At 44.3% G+C, this 27,792-nt stretch overlaps 1 protein-coding gene across 2 annotated transcripts in view; it reads left to right on the top strand.

Moving 5' to 3' along the window:
* The window catches only part of KIRREL1 (kirre like nephrin family adhesion molecule 1), a 1,083,006-nt gene that overhangs the window by 1,047,207 nt on the left and 8,007 nt on the right, over positions 1-27,792 (top strand). Inside the window, exons 2-12 of one of the 2 annotated variants that reach the window (XM_044272305.1) lie at positions 2,576-2,722; positions 9,605-9,754; positions 11,346-11,506; positions 12,753-12,903; positions 14,939-15,044; positions 16,263-16,411; positions 22,410-22,537; positions 23,576-23,702; positions 25,240-25,340; positions 26,716-26,914; positions 27,630-27,734. In XM_044272305.1, coding sequence (XP_044128240.1) covers positions 2,576-2,722; positions 9,605-9,754; positions 11,346-11,506; positions 12,753-12,903; positions 14,939-15,044; positions 16,263-16,411; positions 22,410-22,537; positions 23,576-23,702; positions 25,240-25,340; positions 26,716-26,914; positions 27,630-27,734 — 1,524 coding nt within the window. Of the gene's footprint in view, positions 1-2,575; positions 2,723-9,604; positions 9,755-11,345; positions 11,507-12,752; positions 12,904-14,938; positions 15,045-16,262; positions 16,412-22,409; positions 22,538-23,575; positions 23,703-25,239; positions 25,341-26,715; positions 26,915-27,626; positions 27,735-27,792 lie in introns of both variants that reach the window. The other variant, XM_044272304.1, reaches the window with a different exon arrangement.

Consider the following 27,792-nt stretch of genomic DNA (forward strand, 5'->3'; position numbering starts at 1 on the left):
TGCATGTGGTTGTATTATTGTAACGGATCTGTTTTTGCAGATCCATGATGGATCCGCCCAAAACGCGAGTGTGAAAGTAGCTTTAGCCTATGGATCCCAATAAAAACTGCAAGCAGAGCTGGGATGGTTGTGCAGGCTACAAGGCTTTTAAAGGGGCAGTCACTGCTAAGAGACATCTGCTTATCCTTAGGAAGGGATTTGGTGGCACCGGCCGGCCATCTATCACAATGGCAGATTTCAACTGCCCGATCCTATTGTTCTTGGGGGAGATAAGACACTGCGAGAGTCTCTATCCCTGTGCATGTGTAGGGCAGGTGGGGACAATGACTATATAATGCCTACGGCCAGCCCTTGCGGAGCTACAGGAGCAAGGTGAACCATTTAGGGTCTATGGAAAGCTGGATGACCACGTCTGTGGTGTAGCATTGGCTAAAATTAGTAGTTACCCAGAAGGAAACCCAAGGAAACTCAGAAAGTGATGATTTTGATGTCAGCAATGCCCTCAATGCCAGCTGTGTGCTGAGAAAGGCCAGAGGTTTGGGCTGCACTGTATCAGCAGCTCTTTGGTCTGACAACATATTGCGCACAACCTGTGCCCATCCCTGGCACCGGGAAACCAGGCTGGATCAGATACCTGGAGCTGGCTGATCTGCTGCTTAAAAAAAATGGTAATTAGGAATCAAAAGCGTTAGACAATGGCACTTTCTAATGGGAGACCGCGAGAGGGATTCTGTTCTACTCTGTCTAATGTGGGTGATGGTACGAATAAGGGTTGCAGGCTATAGAGCGAACGGGAAAAATATATATGAAATTATTGGATTTGCTTCATTTTTTGCCTCCACATGTCCCCAAATTCCCTATGAGCGGTCAGGGTAAAGTCCTCTGCACTGTAAAAGCCTCATAGGATCCTGCTATAGCGCACAGTGCAATCGATAACCTGTTAGCCCCCAGGCAGCCAGCCGTTCTGTGTTTTAACCTCGGAGACTGAATCAAGCTGCATCTCTCTGGAAACATGACTGCTATTGATCGGCCTGAATGCTTCCTAGAAGGGAGGGAGGGGGTGCGATTGCGTTTAGCCCTACAGTTAACGCCAATTACTCCCTGTAGGCTGCCTGCTGTCTGCGCAGAAATGAAAGAGATCAGCCACCCGAGCACCCAGAGTTCCCCCGCCCCTCCAAATTCTCATTTTGGGAACGCTACCTGATTAGGTGTCCGCACAGAACGGTGCACGGATAGGTGAAATACTGTGATTTAAAGAGATTTTTTATTCTAAGCAAGTGGCACTGCCATTAAGGATCAACCCTAAACAATGGTGGTCTGTGCCACCACAACATCTGCCTCAAGCATTGCTATTGGGTCGGGGCTTTAGCTGGAATAGGTTGGCACGTCGCTTATAGAAGATTCCGTTATCCATTTGTCATTTATTCATTCACGAGGAGGGTTTCATTGACAGGTCCCACATGTCCGCAGACGTGGAAACGTGGCGGCATCTGTGTCATCGTTACATCGACGACGTCTCTGTCGCTGGCACAGTCATGTATTATTTCCCAGCTGAAACCCACCAGTCACACAGGGTTTCATACAGTACAGCGGCCTGATAAGTCTCAAATGAAAAGTTGTGTGTTGCCCATAGCAAGCCATCGGTGCCAGTCATTGCTTTCTATATTTTGTCCCCTAAATGGCACCTAAAAGTCGGCTTTTGTGGTTCAATATCTTAAAGGGGTTGCCCGGGCTACAGAAATTGACAACCTATCCTCACGATAGTTCACCATAACCAAACCGGTGGGGGTCCGACGCCCAGCACCCTCTCAGGTCAGCTGTCCGATTTTGAAGCTGTACTGTGCACGGAGCTGAGTAGTGGTTGTGCCCGGGTACGTTGAGCAGCAGCATGCCAGCGCTGGACGCTACATGGTGTATGGAGCTGTCTGCGTCCACTCTGTACACCGTATAGTTTCTGGTCCTGTAGTCGGTGGGGGGTGCTGGGTGTGGACATTCATACTGATGTCTTGTGGTGTAGTCGGGACGACCCCTTGGATTTTCACCACATTAGGTTCTCTTTAGACACCGTCAGAGATTCAACACTGGGCGCAACTGCACCCATTAAATGTCCTCCTTAGATGCCACCTTCACCTCCTGTTTCTTGGATGCAAGGAACTCTGTTATATACCTCCTTCTTGGCTCTGAGAAAGCCCAAAAGAGGGAAGGAACATGTCTTATTATCTACTGTCCAGAACCCCACTTTGGGGCTCACAATCAAGCCCACTGGTGTAGTAATGTAGTAAACGATCCCTTTTAGAAAAATCTATGTGGAGCATTGGCATCCCTTCATCAGAAGCTATTTCAGCTAGAGGATCAATGAAACTGAGGGTGATATATAAACTACCTTTGCTTTATGGACAGATTATTATGTTTTATGCTTTTTTTAGACCCTCGGCTATCACGTCGTGCAGGTCACGTGCTTTCAGTAACAAATCAGTGATTACTGTCTCAATAAAAAGTCCTAATGTAGTAACATTTTATATTTTTATTGCATTATATTTTATTTCATTGCCTTTTTATTTCTTTTCTGTTTCAGCCCTGCAGCCTCGCTTCCTCCAGGAGCCTAATGACCAGACGGTGGTAGCCGGGCAGAGGGTAGTCCTAACATGTGTGGTGCTCAATTACTCGGGGATTGTACAGTGGACCAAAGACGGACTGGCGCTCGGTCTGGGCAATCTAAAGAGTAAGGCTGGAGTTTTTGTTTTTTTTGTATTCGACATCCATGTATTCTAGCAATGTACAGGTTAACGGACGTGCACGCTACATGGTGTAAAGATCCGCTCCCTATCCTCACAAGGCCCCAGCGAACACCTTCTACATCAGGACTGGCTCTTCCAGGCATCCCAATCCATCAATTACTGCCTCTTCTGCCCCCCGCCAACTGCTTCAGCTCCACAAAACCGCAGGCAGCAATTTATTCCCCGGCCCTGCACACAGCTCCAGGATTCTGCTGACTAACCAAAATTGCTCCAAATACTTCATTTTGTTGGCGTCCTGTTGACACAGTGATCGATGCCAAGAGCTCTGCAGCTCCGAGAGGCTCTGACTGGGGAGGCCAGATAAGCCTGGGGTATGCTCGAGGGTGAGCCATCCCCTGACGCTGGGTTACGGGACACCTCAGATATTTATTGGCATCAGAGATAAAAACTATAATTTTAAGTAAATGTCTATTAGTTCTATATTTATAATAGCGGGTATTATTTATCTGGCTTTTATTATAAGGTATATACCACAGGCCTAGTTGTATACCTTTATAAGTAGGGGTGTCACCCACAGCAACCAGATTGCAGCTTTCATTTTGGTTGCTATGGGCAACCTTTCTCAAATTTACCTAGTAACCTAGGGCTGGGGGATGTTAGGCATATATACTCAATTGGGGCCCTTAAAGGGAGTCTGTCACCTCCAAAATCATCTTCCAAGTAAGCGTACCGCCATCTAGTGTAGGTGTCCTGAAACAGAACTGTGCCTTTCTTGTGAAAATCCAGTCCTCTAATCCTGAGAGATGCTTCTTTTTATTTTTACGCAAATAATAATTTTGGTGCACTATGGGTGGGGCTGCTCAATTCAGTGCACTGTGGGTGGGGTGTCTTAGTTTGGTGCAACATTACTCCACCGTAATATGAGAAAGACCAATCGCCATAATGAGATTTCAGAGCTAGCAGCGATGACGTAGGCGAAGCAGGTGCATCAAAGTCAGCGGCCCTGCCCACAGTGCACCAAAAATGCTCATTGCATGAACATAAAAATAACACTTCTCAGGCAAGATTTTCACAAGAAAGGTATGGTTATTTTGCGGGGGGGGGGGGGGGGGGCACCATGCGTCTTACAAATGCTTTCAGTCACATCCAGATCGGCGGATCAGTTCCGACGATGGAACTGCCTGACAGATCACACTGCCGCAAGTGTGAAAGTAGCCGGAGCGCTGTGCTCCCAGGGCCTGAACGGCTCCGCTGTGCAGTGATGAAGCTGTTGGTTTGCTGTGGTAGCCTCAGTCCCTCTGAATGATCCAAGGCTACCACAACAATAGTTACTCTGCCCCATAGAAACGTATTTAATGTCCCACAGGCTACAATGGTAATTCACTGCAGTCTATAGGACAAGCAATCTAACGATCAAATGCTCAAGATACTTAAACAAGTTAATATAAAAGTGTAAACAAATAATTAAAACGTTTTGAAAAATTTTAATCACCCCCTTCTACCCCTGCAATAAAAAAGAATGAAAAAATAAATAGACCGCTACATCCCAAAATGCCCATACTATCAAAATATAAACATATTTATCCCATAAAGTGAATACCATAACAGAAAATGGCTGATTCGAAATTTTTTCATTGCTTCACCTCACCCCAAAAATTTATAACGATTAGTCAAAAAGCATACACTGTCCAGTATCAGTGGAAACTGCAGATCGCCCTGCAAAAATGAGGCCTCACACAGCTCCATAAACATAACTATAAAAAAAAGTTATGGCAGTCAGAATATGGTGACGCAAAGTTTATATATATATTTTTTTTAAGTATTTAAGCACAAGAAAAACTATATAAATGTGGTATCTCTGTAATTGTAAAGACCTGGAGAATGAAGAGAACAGGTCAGTTTTACTGCATGGGGAACGCTGTAAAAACAAAACCCAAAAAACTGTGGCAGATTTTTTTTCCCAATTTCCCCCCAGTTGGAATTTTTTACAGCTTCTCACTGCATCTTATGCAATATTAAATGGTGCAGTTAGTTGGTGAAGTACAGCTTGGGCTGCAAAAAACAAGCCCTTACACGGCTAAGCGAACGGAAAAGTAAAAAAGTTAGGGCTCTGGGAAGACAGGTAGTAAAAAATGAAAAAGCAAGAAACAGAAAATCCCAGGGTCTTGAAACGGTTAAAATCTAACCTATCTTACCCCCAATGGCAGGCATCGGGGGATGCTCTGTCAGAGACTACAGGCGTTAGGTTAACGGTGGGTCCCCCATCAAAATGCACTGGGGCAATTCCAGACAAAGATGGGAAAATTGAATATCCCTATGCACACCCACCCAAAAATATACTGTTAGGGAATGGCAGCCATCAGCCCAGGAGACTGGTGGAACTTTAATACCCCCCACCAGCCCTATGGCAGAACAGATGAGTGAACTCTATAGGCGTATGGAGATCCCGAGTAGTCACTTAGTGACAGCAGGGCCCGTTGCAACAACCACAGAAATTCCAGCTCCCCTTAAAATCCAAACATGCAGGAAAAGATGGCGATGTATGTCCACATGCTTCTACACACTTTACCTCACTTCCCACATGGTGCTGCTTCCAAATACATAACCACAGGAAAGGTGCCTACACAGTAATAACCACCCTGTGAAATATATATGAGCTCACAGCATCAAAATGTAACGCACGCAAACGCAACTGTAAACAGGTAGAGCCACATTTTTATGCCAGTCTTTGCCCTTTTATGTTCCCGGGCCACATGTAGGTGCCTCTGTAGGCCGGGGGGAGATATCCTCACGCCCTGCTCTTCATGTTATAGGTCTTTCCCACATGAAAGCACTGAAGGCGTCACCCCCGACACAGGGTAGCTATGGTGTATAGTATCTTATTATCCACTGTGAGTAATATTCTGCGCACAATGGCCCTATTAATATAGAGGTCGCCCACATACACCAGGGCAGCCATTTGGTGGGCGGAACCAATATTTATTCAAATTCACTCCATATTTAACTTGGGTGTATTTGTTTTACTGTATACATATTAAAGCTGCAGGTGACCCCAATATCCATCAAAGAGGTTGATTGTAGTTTACAAAAACCCATTTTCATATTGTCTGTTAGGAAATTCTGGGTAATATTGGGGGACCCCTCTGATCCACACCTGGAAAGCGGTTATACAAACCGAATTCCAAAAAAGTTGGGACACTAAACAAATAGTGAATAAAAACTGAATGCAATGATGTGGAGATGGCAAATGTCAATATTTTATTTGTAATAGAACGTAGATGACAGATCAAACGTTTAATCCGAGTAAATGTATAATTTTAAAGGAAAAATACATTGATTCAAATTTTCACGGTGTCAACAAATCCCAAAAAAGTTGGGACAAGTAGCAATAAGAGGCTGGAAAAAGTAAATTTGAGCATAACGAAGAGCTGGAAGACCAATTAACACTAATTAGGTCAATTGGCAACATGATTGGGTATAAAAAGAGCTTCTCAGAGCTGGCAGTGTCTCTCAGAAGCCAAGATGGGTAGAGGATCACCAATTCCCACAATGTTACGCAGAAAGATAGTGGAGCAATATCAGAAAGGTGTTACCCAGCGAAAAACTGCAAAGACTTTGCATCTATCATCATCAACTGTGCATAACATCATCCGAAGATTCAGGGAATCTGGAACAATCTCTGTGCGTAAGGGTCAAGGCCGTAAAACCATACTGGATGCCCGTGATCTCCGGGCCCTTAAACGACACTGCACCACAAACAGGAATGCTACTATAACGGAAATCACAGAATGGGCTCAGGAATACTTCCAGAAACCATTGTCAGTGAACACAATCCACCGTGCCATCCGCCGCTGCCAGCTGAAACTCTACAGTGCAAAGAAGAAGCCATTTCTAAGCAAGATCCACAAGCTCAGGCGTTTTCACTGGGCCAGGGATCATTTAAAATGGAATGTGGCAAAATGGAAGACTGTTCTGTGGTCAGACGAGTCACGATTCGAAGTTCTTTTTGGAAATCTGGGACGCCATGTCATCCGGACCAAAGAGGACAAGGACAACCCAAGTTGTTATCAACGCTCAGTTCAGAAGCCTGCATCTCTGATGGTATGGGGTTGCATGAGTGCGTGTGGAATGGGCAGCTTGCATGTCTGGAAAGGCACCATCAATGCAGAAAAATATATTCAGGTTCTAGAACAACATATGCTCCCATCCAGACGTCATCTCTTTCAGGGAAGACCCTGCATTTTTCAACAAGATAATGCCAGACCACATTCTGCATCAATCACAACATCATGGCTGCGTAGGAGAAGGATCCGGGTACTGAAATGGCCAGTCTGCAGTCCAGATCTTTCACCTATAGAGAACATTTGGCGCATCATAAAGAGGAAGGTGCAACAAAGAAGGCCCAAGACGATTGAACAGTTAGAGGCCTGTATTAGACAAGAATGGGAGAGCATTCCTATTTCTAAACTGGAGAAACTGGTCTCCTCGGTCCCCAGACGTCTGTTGAGTGTTGTAAGAAGAAGGGGAGATGCCACACAGTGGTAAAAATGGCCTTGTCTCAACTTTTTTGGAATTTGTTGACACCATGAAATTCTGATTCAACATATTTTTCCCTTAAAATGGTACATTTTCTCAGTTTAAACTTTTGTTCCGTGATTTATGTTCTATTCTGAATAAAATATTAGAAGTTGCCATCTCCACATCATTGCATTCAGTTTTTATTCACGATTTGTATAGTGTCCCAACTTTTTTGGAATCCGGTTTGTAAGAGTGTCTCTGTCTCTCTGGAGGACCTGTCCTTTATTATACAAGATAATCACTGATTTGTGTGGACACTGTGTAATGCTTCACTTACCCTGTGGTGGCGCTGCAGGAAAACTGAACACTTACTGCCAGGTTCCTCCACAGGTTACCATTGATAGCTGTGGTCCCAGCATCAGGACTCTTTGTGATCTGTTTATTGTCAAAAGACCTGTATAAGAAGTAACCTTTCTCTTAAGCGGCGATACAATCAATGGTGTCCAGGAACATGAGATATGGTGGGGTTCTATGGCTTAGGGGGAAGGAGTTCACCAAAGCTTTTATATCCTAAGGGTTATGGCCTCCTGGGCCATCATTTTTAGTCAAGGGTAGAAACGTTCCCTCCATGTCATAGTGACAGCTAAACCAACTCTACAGTGTGGCAACCCCACAAAATGGTTGTCCATATGTCAGCTTCTTGGACAGTGAGATATTGACTTCACAGTGGCCATATCTGAGTTTTTTTTTTGGAGGGGATGTGGTGCTACATCAGTGCTGTGGCCCTTTGATTCTCGTTCTCAGTACCCCTTTAAAGCAACCCTTAAGTCCAACCCTAACACATGTCTAGTCAACATACTGGGAGCCCTTGGTTCTGGTCCCTTGTTGGATTCCTTCCAGACTTGCCCATGCAGAGCGCTGTAGGAAAGTCTAATACACGCCCTTTCCTTGGCTTGACCAGTGCATGCTGTAGACTTTTCTTCAGTGCTCTTCGTGGGGAAATGTGAGACAGTGGTGCCATCTTGGAGGGAATCTAATGGGGAACCAGAATGGAGAAAAAGCGAGCACCTAGGATGTTGACTAAACATGTACCATTCACCAGCCAGCACTAAGATGGCGTATTATGGTGAGACGATAGTATAGTCTTCTCTCTGAAAATTGGTGGGGCTCCATAAACCAGTAACCCAACAAAAATATAAAAAACGGTACAGCACACTGAAGAACACTGGAACCTTTTTGGACATTATGAGTTTTATAAGCAGTGCCCAACCCCAAAAAAAATTTATGACATGTCAGGTTAGAAATTTTGGTGAACTCCCCCTTTAAAGTGTAACTGTCATGTTTTCATCAAAAAATCTATTTTAGCATATGTTACTGCTGCAGCATCATTATGCATAAAGCAATCTTTAGTTTCTTCACATACCACCGTTTTCCTTGAGTTTTTTCTGCTTAGTTACGGCTGTCTTGAATCCTACAATATGAGTATCTTCTCAAGATGGCTCCTCTGCCAGTTCTCTGAGGCCAAAACTGCCTTCTCTTACTTCCCATACACACTTGCTGTAGCCAGCAGCTTCCTGCCAGCCAATCAGATTGGATTACTGAAAGACACGCCTCCTCACTCTGAAACCTAATGCAGGCACTGCAGTGTGAAGGACCACCCATCTGTCTTCTGTTTACATTAAGTCGGGAGACAGATGAGCCCGAGCAACGGTCTTTTAAGGGAGCAATGGAAAGGGACAGGAGACATTAATGAAAGCTGTAATTATAAGGTAATTACAGATCTTTTAGCAATCATTGATAGACTAACTCAAGTATACATGCCTAGCTCTAATAAACTAGCAAATAAAAAAAATATCATAGTTATCCTTCAAGGCGCAACACTCTATGATGGCCAAGTGTTAAGATAAATGGCTTTAGTCTACAATAATGAGCCGGCAGCAGCCTGTTCTTTATCAGCCCGGTAATATCTGAGACAATGAGCTTTCAGCTGGTCTAAAACGACAACCCACACCTCGTGAACATCTATCTCCCTGCTGTCTCCATCCATATGTGCCATAAACAACGCCAAGCTAGTGTAACACTGCCACCTATAGGCACATCTAGGATATGCAATTATCAAAAGGTAAGTGTCTGGCATATAGAGCTAAGGGGGAATAATATTTGGCTTGGCTTCCAAGTAAGGGACCTTACAGACGTTACAGCACAGCAACCATAACCACCATCAACCGCCTCATAAGATTAAAGCCAGCTGTATATATAGAGTATGCACGTACTCTGCCATATTGTACATATATTGGCCTGGGAGTGCACAGTAAATTATATATCTTCTCTCTCGTCCTTCTTTGCAGTCTGGCCGCGCTATCAAATCGTTGGAAACCCGGACGCGGGGCAGTACAACCTGGAAATTACCCACGCAGGCATTGACGATGATGCCAATTTCGAATGCCAAGCCACCGAAGCTGCCCTGAGATCCAAAGGAGCTAAACTGAACGTGTTAAGTAAGGCTATAAAGACGTCCTAATTCCAGTGATGGAGCATGGCCGGGTTTACCACACATCAGCAATACTTAAGCGATTGCGTTTTTCGGTGCTGTCAGACATCAGCATGATTGATCTCGCAGGAAATATTGATTGGCTGAGTTGGATTCTTTCCTCCAGTCGTTATTGTTTCCACCGAGATAGTCTGGCGCCAAAGCTGTCTAGAAGGGCTTCTGTAACAGGTATGAAAGTCCCATAGATATGTCCATCCTGAACTTCCTAGTTCATAAACAGTAACCACTGGCTGCTACACAGGCAGGGCTGCAGGACATGGGTTGCTCCCTTTGCTAACAGCTTCCGTAGAAGTTAGGGTTCTGGCGCCTTAAGAGATATGTATGTCTTCTGCTCCACATTGATGCTTTCTCACAGCTAAAATGGCTTTGTGTTTACACAGTGGGTGCAGCTCCCACCCCACCTCGCCAGGTCCTCTTGTTCGGTGCAATCCAGAGCATGCTGTAGCCTGTATGGTGACAATTAGCAGTCAGCCAGGCAGAAAAGCTTCCAAGTGCTTGCCCTCCCAGCAACAATTTCAAAGATGGAGAGCGCAACAAAGACTTCATTGTCCAAGATTTGTGCTCTGGATATTTTTTTCCTCTCACCTATTTCACTGTACGCAGCTTCATGCAGTCACGACTCTTATTAGTGTCTCTGCACTATGCGCGATGGCAGTAGGTGCTCTCCAGCTCTCCTTGATGTTGCCATCAATAGCAAACAAGAGTGCTCAGTTATGAAAGCAGGTTCTGCCTTGGCAGGAGGGTCGGAGAGAATCTACCAAGCACCACTAGTGGTTTATACCATCAGTCTAAGCTCAATCAAATTCAGTTTTCTAGGTGTTCTCATTTTCCAGTAGAGTAGATATTGCTGTTACACATGTGGTAAGGTGCCCCCAGCTGTTACCTTGATTCCATCCATGTCCAGTGCAGATGGTCACGCATGCTCAGAAGCTCAGTCCAGTCACCTGAATACTCTTGTGCACGAGCAGAGGATTGACTTCTGCTGTTGTGCAGACCAATAAGAATCCGCGTACAAGAAGCAGCTTCTTCTCACCAACACTGGACACATTAGGTGGACGATCTAAGCGGGAATCAAAAGGACAGCAGGGGGCACCATACCATAAGACACTGGAGCATTCTTTAAATAAATCCAATTAGAAACTTGTTGTTGTTTTGGGTGATCTAAAAAGAAGAACAGTCAATAAGATTTTCCAGGAATCACCATCTGATTGGTGGTGGTCCGACTACTAGCACCCCACGATCAGCTGTTTAAAGGGGTTGGAGCGATCAGAGGAGCACCATAGTATACAAGACACAGTGCCATGCAGTGAATAGTGGCTATGCTTGGTATCGCACCTTCCCACAGGTCAACAGGTAATTGGTGGCCCGGGAATCAGACCCTTACCGATCAGATATGGATGACCTATCATGAGGATAAGTCATCAGTATTTGAGTCTCAGAAAAGAAGAGGGCAACATGGGAGATCTGAGAAGTGGATGGGATAGACATCAATTAGTTGGTCTTTTTTTTATGCTGACAAATTTTCTCTGTATTTCCAGTTCCTCCAGATGACCCTATTATAGAGAACGGCTCAAAGGAAATCCTTCTAAGAGCTGGGACGCCAACTAACCTCACCTGCCGGGCTGAAAATGCCAAGCCTGCAGCCTCTATAGAATGGTTCAGAGACGGGAATCCACAGGAAGGTGCAGTCACAAGCACGGTGAGTGGTAGCCCGGGGCCACATGTGCCTCTGTACTGTACAGGCTGCGTCTTCCTCGACTGAAGCCTTTGTTCTTCTTCATCAAGTCCTGCCCTTTCGGTGTGATTTAGCCCTGTGGCAGACATGCTAGCCCTGGAAAGCACAAGAGATTTTGATCTGTACTGCACAGCCAACATAAAAGGTCTTTGTGGAAGTATCTGTCTTCAGTTCTTCCAAAGATAGACATCTGAGGTGACCAGAGCAGCGCTGATGAAACTTGCAACAATACCTTCTTTATTCGAGAAGAAGCCTTGGCTGTGTCCATCTCCCAGCCGAGGAAACGTCTATCACGCCTTTCTCATCACCGCGGAGAACGAACATTGTAGGCTTATGGGACAGGATTTAATCCAGCCGTTCCCTTCTAGAACATGGAGACCAAATGTTCTCCTCACCCCTGATGGAATCATCGATATTAAAAAAAATGGTCACAGGGAACCAGAGTCAGTCTTCCCCTGAGAAAGGCCAGATATAAACCGCGAGCAGCACTACACTTGACAACTGTGGAGATCTTCTATCGTTGTCATCTTCTGTTGGCATAAACGTTTCGGCATCTATGGGGTCGGTGTGGTAATTGAAATGAATCTGTATCATGTTTCACATTGAGGCAAACAGAAAAACTCCCATAAATAAAAATTGTCAGTGGCCAAGTGCGGACAAAACTCCCTTCGGCCATGGTAGGCCTAATAGAAAGGGGAACATCCAGGCAGGTAGTAAATATCAAAATAAGGTGGGAGCCAAATTAGATGTAAATTGTAAAATGTCATTATCCGACGCGTTTTGGGAGCTAATCCTTTACGGAAAACCTATTTCTATTCGTGCGTGAAATGCGTTGCGAGCAATATTTATATATATTTTTAAATCTAGAAATAAAGAACTTTATTGACATTGCAGATTTTCTACTTTTCATTTTGGTATGTGGAGACAAGAAGTAGCAACAGATGGGAGCACTAGATTAAGCTGATAGATGGACAGAAATCCGAGTGATAATGATATAGTCTAAATGTATTTTATTCTGTTTTTCTGCTGAAGGGATCACGCCCTTGGCTGACGCGTTTCGGGTTTACAATTTTTACTCGAGTCTTATTCATACACAAAACGCGTTACAAATTATGGGATTTTGATTAATTGTACCACAGATGGGACTAATAATGCGACATATTGGAGGGCGTCATAATACAACTGTGTCATCCTTGATTTCTCTTCACAGATGGTTCTGTCGGATGGAAAACGCGAGACCACAACGAGCTACCTACTAATCGTCCCTACAGACCAAGACATTGGAAGAGTCTTCACCTGTAAGACGTCCAATGACGCCATTCCAACCGGAAAGGAGACCTCCGTCAAGCTGGACGTTCACCGTGAGTCCACCTTCTCTAGTAGAGTGCCCTATGACATATCTGCTATAAGTGTTCCCTGTTCTCCGAACCCCCCCCCCGACATACACTATGGCTATACAATCCTGCATTTACATAGATGTATGTCAGCGCAACTGAAGACAATTTACTTAATAGCATTTATCTAATCTAGGCTTATTTTCCATGCACCGCGTCCGATGCCAAGTGAATTCAGATGAGAGGAGAGGGACAATACATCTCTCTGATGGTGATTTAAGATATCCTCAGCCATTTATCGCTGGCAGGTAGAAAGGACGGGCTGCAATCTGTCTATGGCAGCGCATACGTGATGCACAACTTACACTTATCATATCTGTAAAGGCAGAAAATACAAACAAAATGATTATTGAAGGAAGACAATTGGTTAAAATCATGAGATCCAGAGGTGTCACCCGCCAGCAGCGGCACCAGTTGCTAGGCAGCCATATAAGCTGGTGCTTGTGAAAACAATTCATTGGGGACTCTATAATTAAATGGAAATACTGCTGTTTCCCTTTAAGTGGCAATAACCTGACACCCCCAGTATATGTGAATTAAAGGAGATGTTCATCCTCTAATATTAGACTATTTACAGTTAACATACTCAATCTACATGAGAACCGAGTCTGTGAACATACATTACTTATCCTGTACTGATCCTGAGTTACATCCTGTATTATACTCCAGAGCTGCACTCACTATTCTGCTGGTGCAGTCACTGTGTACATACATTACTTATCCTGTACTGATCCTGAGTTACATCCTGTATTATACTCCAGAGCTGCACTCACTATTCTGCTGGTGCAGTCACTGTGTACATACATTACTTATCCTGTACTGATCCTAAGTTACATCCTGTATTATACTCCAGAGCTGCACTCACTATTCTGCTGGTGCAGTCACTGTGTACATACATTACTTATCCTGTACTAATCCTGAGTTACATCCTGTATTATACTCCAGAGCTGCACTCACTATTCTGCTGGTGGAGTCACTGTGTACATACATTACTTACCCTGTACTGATCCTGAGTTACATCCTGTATTATACGCCAGAGCTGCACTCACTATTCTGCTGGTGCAGTCACTGTGTGCATACATTACTTATCCTGTACTGATCCTGAGTTACATCCTGTATTATACTCCAGAGCTGCACTCACTATTCTGCTGGTGGAGTCACTGTGTACATACATTACTTACCCTGTACTGATCCTGAGTTACATCCTGTATTATACGCCAGAGCTGCACTCACTATTCTGCTGGTGCAGTCACTGTGTACATACATTACTTATCCTGTACTGATCCTGAGTTACATCCTGTATTATACTCCAGAGCAGCACTCACTATTCTGCTGGTGCAGTCACTGTGTACATACATTACTTATCCTGTACTGATCCTGAGTTACATCCTGTATTATACTCCAGAGCAGCACTCACTATTCTGCTGGTGCAGTCACTGTGTACATACATTACTTATCCTGTACTGATCCTGAGTTACATCCTGTATTATACTCCAGAGCTGCACTCATTATTTTGCAGTATGCAGAGCTAAGCTCTCCCAGAATTCCCTGCTTGTTCACTGTCTGTACAGTAATGTTAGGACAATCTAACTGTCCTGTGGCACTATAAAAGCTCAGCTTGGCTGTTGACAAGCTTTGACTGTTCCCCATGACAAACAGCAGAATTTTGAATGCAGCTCTGTAGTTTGATACATATTTAATACATGTTTTGTGTAGATGAATCTGTGGGTCAGCTCTCTGTCAAATGTTAAATATTCTACTAAACTGTTTTAGGTCAATCTGTAGCTAGAAAAGCTGGGTGACAACCAGTACATCTGCCACTGATGACTCCCAAAAGGGGTTGTCACCGAGATTCATTCAAAAACTGAATGGCAGATCTGCCTAGTAATACAGTGATATTAGCAGGGAGCAGATCTGCCTTGTCTGCATGTGGAAAAGCTGGGTGACAATATACATTCTTTACCGTCCTGTATTAACCCTATCATGTCCTTGCTCTTTACAGATCCGCCCACTGTCACTCTGTCCATCCACCCCCAAACAGTGCTAGAGGGTGAACGGGTGCGATTTACCTGCATGGCCACCGCTAACCCAGCTATTAAAGGCTACAGGTCAGTATCATTCTCGCCACCGCCAACCGGATCACACAGTTGGCGCTACGTCTTTAATATCTGGCCATTATTCAGCAAAATGTAATATAACAAAATCTCTAGCGGGCGTTCATTTCCTAATGGCTGAGTCGTGTTTTCTCTGCAGCAGGGACCTAACGGCTAAGCTCTGCCAACCCGCGTCGCTGCCAACAAGGCCGACGCCATATTGAATGAAGTGCAGCGCTGGGCACATTTGATTAATTATAAAAAATGAGAAGGCGGCTGATTTACCGACCTCGCCGTCAGCAGGTTTCCTTCCTCGCAAACAGCACCCCACCTTGTTTTTTTCTATATGGCGTCACAGTCATGTGATGGCGCTTACCCCCAAAATAAAGGGACCCCTTCCGTGTCAAGCTGTCGTTAAGGACCTGCCGCTCTCTTGACTTGTCCGTTTCCATAATATAATCTTTTCATACAAAATAGTGTTGTTCCTCGGTTATTCCTCCTGGAAACGTATAAATGAATTGACAGGTGTTACCTGTTGGAGATGTGTCTTTTTACTGGCCTGTGCAGATCCATCCGCCTTTGGCGAACTGTACTGCCCAGTCGTGCATTTCCAGGAAGATCAACAGAGGGACAACAGACAGTTCTAAGAGAAGAAGCTCATTCCATGTCAGGTCTCTTTAGCCTCCTTCTGACCTTCGCCATGGACTGGGACATCAATCCACCACCCGAGTCCACAGCAGCGACAGGAGGTGTAGCAGAGGCGCGCCCTGGCTGTCCATTAAACACCTTATCTGAGGAATTTAATGCCGTTTTATTTTACGATCCTGTTTACTGCCAACTGCTTCTGTTTTACAACCATGCATATTTAAAGCGAGCGGGTGTATTAATGTTTTATTTATCGCTGCCTTCAAGAGCGCCTATTATCCCGCGTGTTTGTGTAGTGTGGGCCATAAGTGGAGACGGGGGTCCGCGGTGGAGGCGGGGGGGGGGGGCAGGGGAATCCCGCCAGATCCTGCTCTGAATGGCAAAAACCTCTTAAAGTGACAAGCTAAGAAAAAAAAAAAAAAGCCAGGACAGAAAATGCACTGCTTGTCTTGCTTAAATATGGGCGTGACCTACTGTTCTGTTCATGAATAGAATGCCAGAATGGCAGTGAAGACTGACACTTCCACAGGCTGCAAGTCTAACAATGTACAATTAAAGCTGAAAACTATGTGCCTTTCTCTTTCTCAGGTGGGCCAAAGGGGGCGTCATCATCGAAGCGGCCAGGGATAGTTCGTACGAGACGCAGGTGGATTACACTTTTTTCACTGAGCCGGTCTCGTGTGAAGTGCACAACGAGGTCGGAAGCACGAACGTCAGCACTCTGGTGGATGTGCAGTGTAAGCGATGCTCGCAGCGATGTAGGACTATACTCCCCAGCACGCCCTGTCAGTCAGGACTGCATGCTGGGACAAATCCATATGACAGCATACGATTTGGTGTAGACTACGAGGGGTGTTGCTATAGGGGGTGCAGAGATTTAAGTCGCCCCTGGTGCCTGAGGGACTGTGAAACATATATAAATGGCACATGGTCGGGGCTCGCTTACAGATCTTGCATCTGGTGTCCAGGAGCTTTGAGTTACACCACTGTAGACTACCAATGGTGCATGCACCCATTTTCCCTCCGTCAAACATGCCTGTACAGAAAGGGTGAAAGCCATAAATCAGAGACAACCACAGCCACAGCAAAACTTTGGAATGAGGCCTTCCACTAATAGCAAATTAAGGGTATTAACTAGGCCTTGCCCCTTGAGTTGAGCTGGGCCCCCATGGAGTGCTGGCCCCTATAACAGGTGTTATGCCTTTTACCCTGGTAGTAACACCCATAGAGACAACATTAAGATCATCGTTTGGGGCATCAAAGCCCTGCTTTGGACAAATCAAAACCCACCCCAGAATGTCCACATGTAGCAGGGTTTGCATAAGTCCCACCCAATTTGAAGGATAATTTGCCAGGTTTGTCTTTGGAACAATCCTGCTAAATCCAGGACTGTTGGCCCTGTTTTAAAGTGAATTCAAAGATTCAAGAAAAATAGGCTTACAAAGGTTAAGTGAATAAAATAAATTTACTATGTGTGACTAAATATATTAAAGGGGTTTTCCAAGACTTAAATACTGATGACCTATCCTCTAGATAAGTTATTAATCTCTGATCGGTGAGGGTCTGACAATCTGGGACCCGTTGATCAGCTTTTTGAGAAGGCAGCGGCACTCGCCTTCTCGCTTCCCTTGGCAGAGTGATGAAAAATTAATTGGTCACATGGCCTAGGTGCAGCTCAGCCCCATAGTAGGTAATAGAGGTGCCTTCTCAAACAGCTGATCGGCAGGGGTCCCGAATGTCATGCCCCCACCGATCAGATACTGAAGACTTATCCAGAGGATGGGTCATCAGTATTAAAGTCTCGGAAAAAACTTTTAAAACAAACAACACACATACATAGCAAAAAACAATCCCTGAGTAGGCTCCTGTTGGATGTCTGGCAGGCACAGTCTCATAACCAACATTCTTGTCGGCGTTCCTAGCAGTGCACAGACCAACAGCCGACGCCTAGTAATGGTGGAATAACCCTGCTTTCACACCTGAGCGTTTCTCAAACGCGCGTTTTTGTCGCGCGTTTTTATGCGCGTTTTTTGTAATAGTAAACGCGCGTTTGACGCGCGTTTGTGTGATTGACTGCAGTGTCCTATGGCCACAAACGCGCGTCAAAACGCCCCAAAGAAGCTCAAGTACTTGATTATGCGTTGGGCGTTTTACAGCGCGATCGTACGCACTGTAAAACGCCCAGGTGAGAACCATTCCCATAGGGAAGCATTGGTTTTCATGTTTTGAGCGTTTTACAGCGCGTTTGAACGCGCTGTAAAACGCTCAGGTGTGAACTTAGGGTAAAGGAGGAAGAGTCTTCTGACATCTTTCCTTATGGATGTTCCAAAGACGCTAAAGGCTTTGTTTCAGCTACATTAAAGTTTATATATTTTAGCCCCTCCTCCTTTTAAGGGATGTCTAGTGTGCAGAATGCATGTCTAAGATAATCTCACAGGAATGCGGCCTGTACTTGAACACAGAAGAATGGCTTTGTGTACGGTATATCTTAAATAACCTTCCCTAACTCACTGACCATCATTAAAAAAGATAAAACAGCATTCAATTCCTTAGAACATTCTTCTGGAGAAAAAGTACTTTTAAAGGGGTTGTCCACTTTACTATTCATGCGCTATCCTCAGGATATTTGAAGAGAAGGCAGTGCTCATATGAGAGCTGCGTTCTCTGCTCTATTTACCCGATCGGCATCCCTATTCACTTCTATAGGTCGGCTCTGTAGTATTCACTTGAACAGACAGAGATGTCCCATAAAAGTTATTGGGGGAGCCATACTTGTAATTAGGCCTCATGCAGACTATCGTTGTTCTGGTCTGCATCCGAGCCACCGTTTTAGCGGCTCGGGTGCGGACCCATTCCCTTCAATGGGGCCGCAAAAGATGTGGATAGCACTCCATGTGCTGTCCGCATCCATTGCTCCGTTCCATGGCCCCGCAAAAAAAATATAACATGTCCTATTCTTGTCCGTTTTGCGGACAAGAATAGGCATTTCTACAATGGGCCGTCTATTCCGTTCCGCAAATTGCGGAAGGCACACAGGCGGCTTCCGTGTTTTGCGGACAACAAAAAAACGGAATGGTTGTGTGCATGTAGCTTTACACTGCTCACCACGGCAACTGCTGCAGCAGAGGAGAAAGCGTTTGTATGGATCGCTAACTGAAAGGCAGCATGTCCGGAGCGGTAAATATGTACAGTGCTGCCCATAATTATTCATACCCCTGGCACATTTTGACTTAAAGTTACTTTTATTTAACCAGCAAGTAATTTTTTGACGGGAAATGACATAGGTGTCTCCTAAAAGATAATAAGGCGATGTACAAGAGGCATTATTGTGGGGAAAAAAGCATTTCTCAGCTTTTATTTACATTTGAGCAAAAAATACAAGATGTTCCACACTGTGGAAAATCTCAGAGGATGTGGTCAGAAGCCAAAAGTGTCACCTGTGCTGTCCAGGAGGATAGTTAGAGAGGTGAAAAAGAATCCAAGGATCACCACCAAGGCCATCCTGGTGAATCTGGGCTCTGCTGGTGGCAATGGCTCAAGGCAGACAATCCAACGGACACTGCACACTGCTGGGCTCCACTTCTCCAGATAAGGCACACAAAAGCTCGCTTGGCCTTTGCAAAAGCTCATCTGGACAAAGAAGAAGACTTCTGTGTTATGGTCAGATGAAACAAAAATGTTATTGTTTGGTCACAATGATGTTTACCTTATTTGGCATAAAAAAGGAGAAGCCTTCAACCCAAAGAACACCATCCCCACTGTCAAACATGGTGGTGGGAACCTAATGCTTTGGGGGTGTTTTTTAGCCAATGGACCAGGGAACCTAATCACAGTAAACGGCACCATGAAAAAAAAACAATACATGAGGATTCTCAACGACCACATCAGGCCGTCTGCAGAGAAACTTGCCCTGTGACACCAGTGGACATTTCAGCATGACAATAACCCAAAACACACAGCAAAAGTGGTGAAGAAATGGTGAGCAGACAACAACAGTAACATTTTGGAGCGGCTCAGCCAGAATCCAGACTTGAATCCAATGGAGAATCTGTGGAGGGAGCTAAAGATCAGGGTGATGGCAAGAAGACCCTCCAACCTGAAAGATTTGGAGCTCATTGCTAAAGATGAATGAGCAAAAAATACCTGTGGAGACCTGCAAAAAGCTGGTCTGCGATTATAGGAAGCGTCTGATTGCTGTAATAGCCAATAAAGGCTTTTCTATTGATTATTGAGAAGGGTAGGAATCATTTTGGACTGGACACTTTTTGCTCAAATGTAAATAAAAGCTGAGAAATGTTTTTTCCACAATAATGCCTCTTCTACATCGTCTTATTATCTTTTGGGAGACACCTATGTCATTTCCCGTCAAAAAAATTACTTGCTGGTTGAATAAAAGTAACTTTAAGTCAAAATTTGCCAGGGGTATGAATAATTATGGGCAGCACTGTAGGTCTGTATACAGTATATGCACTCTGGCTATGGCTCTAATAGACTGGGAATGACGTAAATCTGGCGGTATAATTAGAACGGTAGAGGGGGCCTCTTTCAGCAGCCTCTATGCGTCAGTCACCCGGCAGCTGCCATTTATAAATCCAGACAATGGCCTCTGCATTTGAATGACAATAAAGGCTCTTCACGGGGACAAGTATCTTATTTATTTTGCTCACACGGAGACAATTTTCTACTTATTACTCAGACATGGCGCACACCATCCTCGTGCATCCCCCACTCCACGGCGCCATATTTGATTAGCTTTTGTTCCCCCTTAGATTAACCCTTTCCAAGCCTTAATGCAACAAAACTAGGCTGCAATTAACCATAAGGCTATAGGGACACTGTTATAAGGCCTCCTGCACACCAACGTGTGCCCCCGTTGCCGTATTGCGGACCGAATTTGCCGATCCGCAATACACGGGTGCCATTCTGTGGGCATTCTGCCTCAAAGATGCGGACCCATTCACTTCAATGGATCCGCAAATACAGAGATGCGGAATGGTGCGGGACAGAAGCACGGAACGGAACCCTACGGAGTGCTTCCGTGGGGTTTCATCCCGTACTTCCCTTCCGCAAAAGGATAGAACATGTCCTATCTTTTTGCGGAACGGCCAGATCGCTGATCCATTAAAGTGAATGGCTCCGCAATACACTGCGGCTGCCCCACGGACGGTGTTCGTGCATTGCGGCCCACAATTTGCGGGCCGCAGCAAGACCACGGGTCGCACACGTTCATGTGCAGGAGGCTAAGGCCCCTTTCACATGACCGTATTGGCTTTGGCTACATGCACACGTCCGTGATGTGCTTTGCGGTCCGCAAATCGCAGATCCGCAAAACACAGATGGCGTCCGTGCGGGTTCCGCAATTTGCGGAATGGCACGGACAGCCTTCAATATAACAGCCTATTCATGTCCGCAAAGCGCAGACAAGAATAGGACATGTATTTTTTTTTTTGCGGGGCCACGGAACGGAGCAGCGGACAGCACACGTCCGCATTTTTTGCAGCCCCATTGAAGTGATTAGGTCCACATTCGAGCCGCCAAAAATGCGGCTCGAATGCGGACCAAAACAACGGCCGTGTGTATAAGGCCTTTTTCAGTATTTTGCAGTCTGTTTTTCACAGATCCGTTGTTCCGTTTTTTGTTTGCGTTGTGTTTCCGTTTCCATTCCGTTTTTCCATATGGCATATATAGTAATTACATAGAAAAAATTGGGCTGGGCATAACATTTTCAATGGATGGTTCCGCAAAAAGGGAATGGATACGGAAGACATGCGGAGTACATTCCGTATGTGTTCTGTTTTTTTAGCTGACCCATTCACTTGAATGGAGCCACGGAACGGGATTTGTGGGCAATAATAGGACATGTTCTATCTTTCAACAGAACAGAAAAACTGAAATAAGGAAACGGAAGGCATACGGAGTACATTCCGTTTTTTAGCGGAACCATTGAAATGACTGGTTCCGTATAGGGAACGCAAAAAAAGTCCCGCAATCGGAAAAAAACTTAGAAACTGGGTGGTGAAAACTAGGGTGGACTTCCTGTGCTTAAAGTCCACTTAGCCACCAAAGCTTCAATATAAACAACCCCTTTAATAAGCATTGCCTGCTGATGAAATGGTTTCCGTCCCTGCTTAAAATGGGGCAGAGCAAAGTATAGTCCACATCCTGTGCTTAGGGACCACTTAGCCACGAAAGCGCCATCCCCTTCAGTAAGCACAGCCTCACGTTCTAATGGTTCCTGCCCCTGCTTAGAAAATTGGTGGGGAGCAAAGTTAGGTGGACTTTCCTGTGCTCGGAGGCCACTTAGCCACCAAATGTTAAATCTAAACAACCCCTTTAAGTCCCCTTCTCCCAGATCAGCACTTTTGTTGGGCAGACATGCTCTACTGCTGGAGGCCACGGTGTCGTTCTCACAGGAAATAGAAAATGCTCCTTAAAAAGGATTTTTTATTTTTTGGAGAACTGATTAACATAAAAAAATTACATTACTGTTCTATTAGAAAAGGCACTTGTTATTCTTTTGAAGACGGAGAGAGAATCCATCTCTCTGGTGATCTGCTTTTGATTTATAAGGTTCTCTCGCTCTAGTACTATGGTTGGGCATGAATAAGTAATGCTCAATACCCCTGACATAGGACGGAGAGTTCTATTTTAAGAGTTTGCCTGAGCGACTGCTTCACTTTATGTGAACGCCTGGAGATCCCCCCCAACTAACCATGGGAAGCTTCTTCTCAACAGTTGCCCCCAGAATCGTTGTTGACCCCAAGCCTGCCATTACGGACATGGGCTCCGACGTGACCCTGACCTGCATCTGGACTGGAAATCCTCCCCTTACTCTGACGTGGACCAAGAAAGGATCAAATATGGTGAGGAAAGCTCTATTTTACTCAAGTTTCTTTAAGTTTTGAAGTAGTTGGTGTAGAATAAAAAATGCAGCACAGAGTATTTCAAGAGATGACTGTGGTGACCAATCGCACAAGCAATGACAGGGCTACATGAGAACGAAGCAGTATTGTGATATTAGCAGAGGAATGGAGAAGACCTTGGAGATGACTATGTTATCCCACAGAGTGTGCTTATCATATGGTGTGTGGGTGGGAGGGAGGCCTGACCTCTCACTCATGTGGATGATGATAACGAGACCAGGCTTTTTGGGACAGAGATCATATTATGACTCGATGAAAGACATGGCGAAGATTAAGTCTAGTCCAGATTTTCAGCAGCACAGAGTTTTTCAGTACTAATCTTGATGGAATCAATGAATAAGAAAAGTTGAAACATTGGATAATGCAAAGCATACGGCTATTTTAAAAGATTCTTCCAGGATTAGAATATTAACATATTAATAACCCATCTTTAAAGGTTTTGTCCCGCAAAAAAGTTTCACCTGGATCTAAAACTTTTGAAACATGTAATTAAAATGAATCAATAAAATATATCTGTATAGCGCCACCTGCTGTTTCTTCTTTTCACAATTCCTCCGTCCACCTCACTGAGGTGGTCGCACATGCTCAGTTTAAAATCGTCAACTGTCAAACAGCCGAATCTTCTGTTAGAAACTGCGGCAATTACAGGGAAAGAGCTAAAGCAAAGACAAGACCCTGAGAAGGGACATGCCCCTGAGAAAGGGCACACCCCCTGAGCTGCCAATCTGACACTAATCTACTAGAGCAATGAATAGGGAGATCTCTGTATCCATGTGAGGTACAGGGCCGGTTCCAACTTAGAAAGAGATTGTATTATACTATATGATATCTGGTTTTTAATTATTGTACATCACTTATGGCAGGACTGAGCTTGGTGGCGAGAGTCCTCTCAGTGATCGCCTATCCAAAGAGTAAGCCATTGACATTCTACTCTTGGAAATACCCTTTACTACAAGAGTCTTGATCTATTATTGGCAGGTTTTAAGCAACAGTAACCAACTATTTCTGAAGTCTGTGAGCCAGGAAGATGCAGGAAAGTACGTATGCAAAGCCATCGTACCCCGTATCGGAGTAGGGGAGAGGGAGGTGACACTGTTCGTGAATGGTAAGTACCTTTACCAAGAAAAATTGAATTGTTGCTACGGATACACTGCGTAAAAGATACAACATTTTAAATGGGGGTGGCCAGGCAATAAGTAACTAGTAAACAGTCTTAGATTACTTGAGGCCATAGTGACATAATGCTGAAGGGCAGTGAACATTTATACTACTCAGAACATGGAGAACCCCTTTAAGCCCAAAATACATGCAGAGTTCCTGTTTATATGGTTTTTGTGGGTACAAACTTTATTGTTCCAAACTTAGCTTAAATACTCTTTGGGGGATTAAACCTCTTCAAAATGTAAATACACCCTAACATCATAGGTCACAGTCCAAACCGCTGAAGCATCACTGCTAGCTTAGTGTGTCTATGCCGGGCTGACGAAAAGGGAAGCCATTAATCCTGCGGAAAAGAAACATCCCAAAATATTCTCCGACTCTGGAGCCCGAGCCCTCCCAGAGTGACCTTTCATGAGAACTAGTGAAGTGAGGACAGAAACCGTCGATGTACGGGAAAATGCAGCATCCATCAGAGTAATATCCACTTCAGTTAAACTGGTACAAGCAAATTATACATGGAGATAAAATCAGCAGATTGGACGATAAAACAAAGAAAGATATAAAACAAATAGCGCATATTACGCCTAATGTGGTAGCAAATTTGCCAGGAATGCATTCATTCTCCCTGATGAGATAATGGGCATGCACGTCGCCCTAATCTGTCTCACAAACAGACTTCTGTCTGCCAGAGGAGGGCCTTAAAGGGGGCTTTTCATCAAATCAGCCCTGAATGCTCCAATGCTGATCGAACTAGCAAAAGGGCCTGTAACATAGGTCGAAAAAAGCCATCCGTCCATCCAGTTAAGCCTATCATCCTGCAATGTTGATCCAGAAGAAGTCAAAAACCCTTAGTAGAAGCCAATTGTCCTGATCTTAGAGGGGAAAACATTTCCTTCAGGACTCCATTATGGCAATCAATATAACTCCCTTGGTCAATGACCCTTCGCCAAGAAATGCGTCCAGTCCTCATCTGAATTATTTTAGTGAGTTCACCATCACCGCCTCCTTTGGTAGACAACTCCACAGTCTCAATACTTTTACAGCAAATAACCCTAGTCTATGCTGGTGTGGAAACCTGTAGATGTAGAAGATCCCCCCTTCTTGCCATTACGGTCCTGGACATAAAACGACCATTTATACATAGTTTTTAGATCTCTCATCAGCCATCTTTTTTCTCAACTAAATTACCTGAATTTTCATCATCTTCTTGGGTGCTATAGTCAACTCGTTCCATTTATTACTTTAGTTGCCCATCTTTGAACCCACTCAAGCTCTGCTGCTTTTTTCTTGTGTGCTGGTACCCAAAGTTGTACACAAAACACCTTGTGCGTTCTGACTAATGATGACTATGCTCTCATCATATGCATCTATTTGCCTTGGCAGCAGCTGCCTGACATTGGTTGCGAAAGTTACGTTTATCTTAATGTGTCTATCAATGAACATGGTCAAAAGCATGAAACCTCTGTCCATCCTTCTTTAAGGTCCTCCGATAATCACCAGCGAGGGAGAACAGTACGCGGTGCGAGGAGGAGTGGGGAAGGTTGAGTGTTTTATTGGAAGCACCCCGCCTCCGGATCGGATTGTGAGTGCATATTTTTGTCATCTTCGTTCTCTTTAGTGATAAATGTCCTGGTGGTATTTATTGAGGGTTGATCTTGTGATCCATGGCCAACTATACAGAGACTCAAAGAGTGGTCTAAATGGACAATCCTTTAAAAAACAGAAATACTTTGAGACTGCATGTGGTTGGTGCTGTAATTGTAGGGGGTCCAGTCATATCTGGGCCCCTGGGCCTGAAATGACATCAGCACTTTATGGTATATGGTGATATATTGAGATAGCCGGATATAGGCATCTGGTAAGTTTGGTTTACCACCCCATCTAAAATCTATTTGCTTACGTACTCTCTAGAATACCAATTAATATTAACCGAGGCGCCATATTTTGCTCTTCACTGAAGTAATCTGGAGCAGCAGACCTTGGTAATGCATTTCCAGGTCTGAACTCTACATGATTAAAGTTTTGACCACCCTTGGAGAAAAGGGGATATATTGCAATTATTTCTTTTATGGGCTTTGCTCCGCTGATGAATGATTATTCCAATAATCACATCTTGCCGGAGACAACGACCCTGTGCCAGTCTATGCTCTGTAACCTGGAGCGATCTCCTTAGCAATGGCGCCACCTATCTGGCTCCTACAGTACTTCACGCCTCTGCTTTTTTTTTTCATTTTAAAATTTAAGAGACAGGGCCATCCAAGATGAATAAATCTACGTGAAGGTTTCAGAAGCCAGAGCCCTAGAATAGATGAAGGCAGTGGCCGAACCCACCTCTCCAGATATATATGTCTTTTTGCATTAATTAAAGTGCAAATCTGTGCTGGATTCACTGCTGCCTCACCACAGAGTCCCGAGGGAGACGCGTTCTCCAAACAGCATCCACTGCGGCTGAAATCATTTTATCACGGCTTACAAAATGAAGTGTTTAGCAGAGGAAGCGACTGAGGAGAATTCATTATAGGCTTTTCAGTGATTTGGATTTTCCAGTTAACTATTACAGATCTGCGGAGGTCTGGAGGGAAATTTCCATGTCTTTCAAGGCTGCTCTGTTAGAGAGGCCATTTAACCTGTGGTTATTGGATTATTAGTAAAGTGTTGTCCCCAAACACCTTATCAGCATTTCCATTAGAAAATGACTATTAATAAATGCCTGTACTTCCAAAAAATTCAGTAACAAAAAGTAAGTTTTGGGCAAAAACTTCCAAAATATGTTGGAGATATCAAAAGAAAATAATATAAAAATGCTAAATATAAAGATGCAAAAACACTTAAACTGCGGTGGATATATAAAGGGTTCATGACTCCCCCACCTCAACCACTTGTCTCTTTAGTGCTACCTACAGGGAGCTGCCCTGTTAGTCAAGGTCTGACCCATTTTTTTTTGTTGCACATTTTAGGTCTGGGCCTGGAAAGAGAAAAACTTAGAGACTGGAACTATGGATAGATATACCGTGGAACAGACAAAAACAGAAAGTGGCGTACAGTCCACCCTCACTATCAACAAGGTCATGGACATAGACTTTGAGACCAGCTACAACTGTACAGCATGGAACAGCTTTGGCTCGGGAGCAGCCATCATTAAGCTTGTAGAGAAAGGTATGGGTTTAAAGACCTACTATTTCCAATTCCGACTACCATTCCCTCTCCGAGAAGCTGAATGTGGTTTTAGTGTTAAGGTAGGTTCACACAGAGTTTTTAGAGGAAGTTTTGAAGCAGAATTTCCTGCAGATTTTTCAGCTAAAGCAAGAAGTGGATTTGAAAAGAAATCAGAAATATAAAGGAAGGACTTACACTTCTTACTGCTGGATCCTCTTTTGGCTTTGGTTGAAAAACCTGCAGGAAATTGTGCCTCAAACCTCCAAAAAGCTTTGTGTGAACCTACCCTAAGATTTGAAAAACTTACTTTTTTTGGCCTATTGTTCGTGCCAGAGGACCCATATCCGTGCTTTTCCTTGTTTGTGCATTTATTTCTAATGCTGTTTGTGAGAAGAGATGTCTAGTTGTAGGGTATTTGCATTCCTCGAGGACGAGAATGCTTAGTCTTCAATCATAATGAGAAGGATGGGTGGGGGTCCAAATGGTGGTTAACCACTTTGAAAAAGCATCTGCCCAGAGTCATTCTCTTTGGTAGAAGGCACACTATTTATTCACATTTCCTCTACATCCTAACAAGATGGCCTCTGTACTCATTGTTCAACCCATAAATATTCTAGGCAATAGCTAGAATAGATCCTTAGTTTTGTACTCCACTTAGCTAAACATCCTACAAGATTATTTCAAGGTAATTACAAACCTTTATTTTTTTCAGAAGTGGTACCAGTAGGGACCATTGCCGGGGCAACTATCGGAGCTGGGATTCTGGTCATCATCTTCTTTGTCTTCTTCATTTTCTTCCTGTATCGACGTCGTAAAGGCAGTGAGTACCAGCGTTAAAGTCTTCTGACAAGTGTATGAGAAGCTAATGGCTTTCCCAG

This window comes from Bufo gargarizans, chromosome 11, assembly GCF_014858855.1.
Source record: "Bufo gargarizans isolate SCDJY-AF-19 chromosome 11, ASM1485885v1, whole genome shotgun sequence".
Lineage (NCBI taxonomy): Eukaryota > Metazoa > Chordata > Amphibia > Anura > Bufonidae > Bufo > Bufo gargarizans.